The 2,491-nt window shown below is 64.6% G+C and overlaps 1 protein-coding gene across 1 annotated transcript; it reads right to left on the bottom strand.

The window, feature by feature from the left end:
- Nucleotides 1-347: 347 nt before the first annotated feature.
- On the bottom strand, nucleotides 348-2,180 carry LOC136452467 (aspartyl protease family protein 2-like). Its single transcript, XM_066453085.1, has one exon. It carries the CDS (start codon nucleotides 2,111-2,113, stop codon nucleotides 635-637), a length of 1,479 nt encoding a protein of 492 aa, XP_066309182.1. The 5' UTR covers nucleotides 2,114-2,180; the 3' UTR covers nucleotides 348-634.
- Between the last annotated feature and the right edge of the window lie 311 nt (nucleotides 2,181-2,491).

Below are 2,491 nucleotides of genomic sequence, written 5' to 3' on the forward strand. Positions count from 1 at the left end.
TCATCATGGGGAAAAGCACGTCCTCCGCACCGGCACAGATCTGTGTGGACACCACACCACCTGCTAATCCGCGGCGTGTGGCAGCAGGCCCCGGACGGTACGCTTCCAGTTCCAGGCACGGGGTGTGGCAGCAGCTGCCCCGCACTGGCAAAGGGAAGGAGGAAATATCTTCACCTCACTGGACCGTTACAAAGCTTCCGAGTCACGAGCGGTGCATCTACCGGCTCTCTCTCGCTCGCTGCCCGCATAGCTCCAACTCAAAAACTCCTGCGCCTGCAAGTGGGGCTTGGTTTTTTCACCACGCAAAGCCAACATTTCCAGCTCAACACTTTAACAGCAGCCAGAACAATCCATTAAGCACCACTTTTTTTTACTTTGGCAGTGCCTTTTACAGCCTCATCCTGAGATCCGCCTCGCGCATCAAAGCTGCTGTCAGAGAGACAAACTCTGAGCAACAGCCCAGTGCCTGCCTTTTCTTTACAGCATCCAAGGCTGCCCAAGCAAAGCTAACCCACCAGTCACCGCCTCCATTAATTATGACTAAAACAAGGCGGCTGGCTGGCGCACTTCTTTACCCGCTGATTAATTAACCGCGCTGCTCGCTCCCTCTCGCAGCGGTTCAGGGGCTCAGCAGTCAGCAGCCCTTGGGCGCGAACCCGACGCGCTGGCCGTCGCCGTCGAACACCACGCGGAACCCCTGCTGCTGGATGTTGCCGATGATGGACACCCCGCCGTCGGTGCCCGCGAACGCGAAGCAGAAGGTGCCCCTGGAGTCCACGGGGATGAGGTAGTTCTCGGGGGGCAGGGACGCCTCGGCGCCGCCCGCGAAGTGCATCGACACGGTGGGCACCTTCACCACCTTGCGCCCGCCCAGGTCGTAGCACGTGTCGAAGAGGGAGAACCCGCCGGGGGAGAGGCGGAGCCCCGCCGCGGCCGCGCGGAAGGCGTCGCGGAGCGCGGAGTAGGACGGGCGGGCGAGCCGGGTCACGGAGGTGCCCGAGTCCACGATGACGCCGCCGCGGCCCGTGGACGGGTCAAGGCGGAGGTCGGACTCGGCGACGCCCGGGACGCGCGCGCCGCCCACGCTGATGCCCACGAGCTGCACGTAGTAGAACGTCTCCATGCGCGGGTTGCGGACCATCGGGGTGAAGGACGCCGACGCGACGGAGCCCGGGCCGAAGGTGACGGTGGAGGAGCGGGAGCCCGACGCGGCGCTGGACGATGACGAGGACGTGCGGTCGACGAGGCAGTAGGAGAAGCTCCGGCCGTAGCGGCGGGAGATCTGGGTCGGGAACGACAGGCTGCCGCGGCCCAGGCCCAGCAGCCCCGCCGCGGCCACGAACAGGCCCTCGTTGTCGTGGCCGCACCCGAGCGCCACCCGCGCCACGCGGGCGCCCCCCGCGAAGGTGAGCGTCTCGGTGGCGAAGTCGCCCGCCGTCACGGAGCCGTCGCCGTAGGCGACCTGGTACAGGCACGCCCTGCGGCGCAGGTCGCAGCCCCCCGAGTCCAGCCTGCGGCACAGCGGCGCTGCGCAGTCGACGGCGCCGTACGAGCTCGAGCGCCGCGGGTCGAACACCGGGCTCGACTGGTCGTAGCACCGGCGGCACGGCGCGCACTGCAGCCACACCACGTCGCTGCCGGTGTCCAGCACCATGAGCGCCGGCGTGGCGGGCGTGCCCACCCCGATCTTGGTGAAGTACTCCCCGCTCCCCTGCGCGAGGCCCGAAACCACCGGCGCGGCGACGCCACCGCTGCTCCTTGTCCCGTTGGCCGCGTTGGCGCCACCGGCGGCCGCCGCCTTCGAGATCCGCACCGCCCTACGCCTGTCCCGCTGCAGGCGGTGCTTGAGCAGCTCGGCCGGGGTGGCGTTCGCCGCGAAGGCGTCCCGGTGGACCACGCGGAAGTGCACGGCCGACGCGGCTGCGGTTGCGGCGCCCTCCTCCACGACGGCAAGGCTGCCGCCGAAGAGATCCTCGTCCGTGTCCGCAGCCGGAGCCGTGTACGCGTGGGGCGAGAGCGGGGTGGCTACGAAGCTGTGGTACTCCACGGCCTTGGCGAGCGCGGCGGCATTGGAAGCGGCGACAAGGAGGAGCACCGCGGCGAGGGTCGCCATGGCTAGCAAGCGCCTCTGGTCGCTTGCTTCAGCTCCAGTGGAGTGTACTGGCAGGGCGAGTTGGTGGGCATATATGAGGGGAGCGGGCAAGCTAGTCATTTGTCATTAGCAGCAGGTGAGATTAGATTAGGGCGGAAGGGATTAATGAATGCGCCACGAGATGCTGTTCGCTTAGGCCCGGGTTAGTTCAAAAAATTTTCGCTCTAAAGTGTTACGTCGAATTTTACGGCACATGGATAGAGTATTAAATATAGATAAAAAAAATTAATTGCACAGTTTAGTTGGAAATCGCGAGACGAATGTTTTAAGCCTAATTAGGCCATGATTAGCCATAAGTGCTACAGTACCAACATGTGCTAATGATGGATTAATTAGACT

This window comes from Miscanthus floridulus, chromosome 5 (assembly GCF_019320115.1).
Source record: "Miscanthus floridulus cultivar M001 chromosome 5, ASM1932011v1, whole genome shotgun sequence".
NCBI classification, from domain to species: Eukaryota; Viridiplantae; Streptophyta; class Magnoliopsida; order Poales; family Poaceae; genus Miscanthus; species Miscanthus floridulus.

Bases quoted from the DNA above. Each gene is read 5' to 3' on its own strand.
- LOC136452467 (XM_066453085.1), bottom strand. From the start codon at position 2,113: ATGGCGACCCTCGCCGCGGTGCTCCTCCTTGTCGCCGCTTCCAATGCC.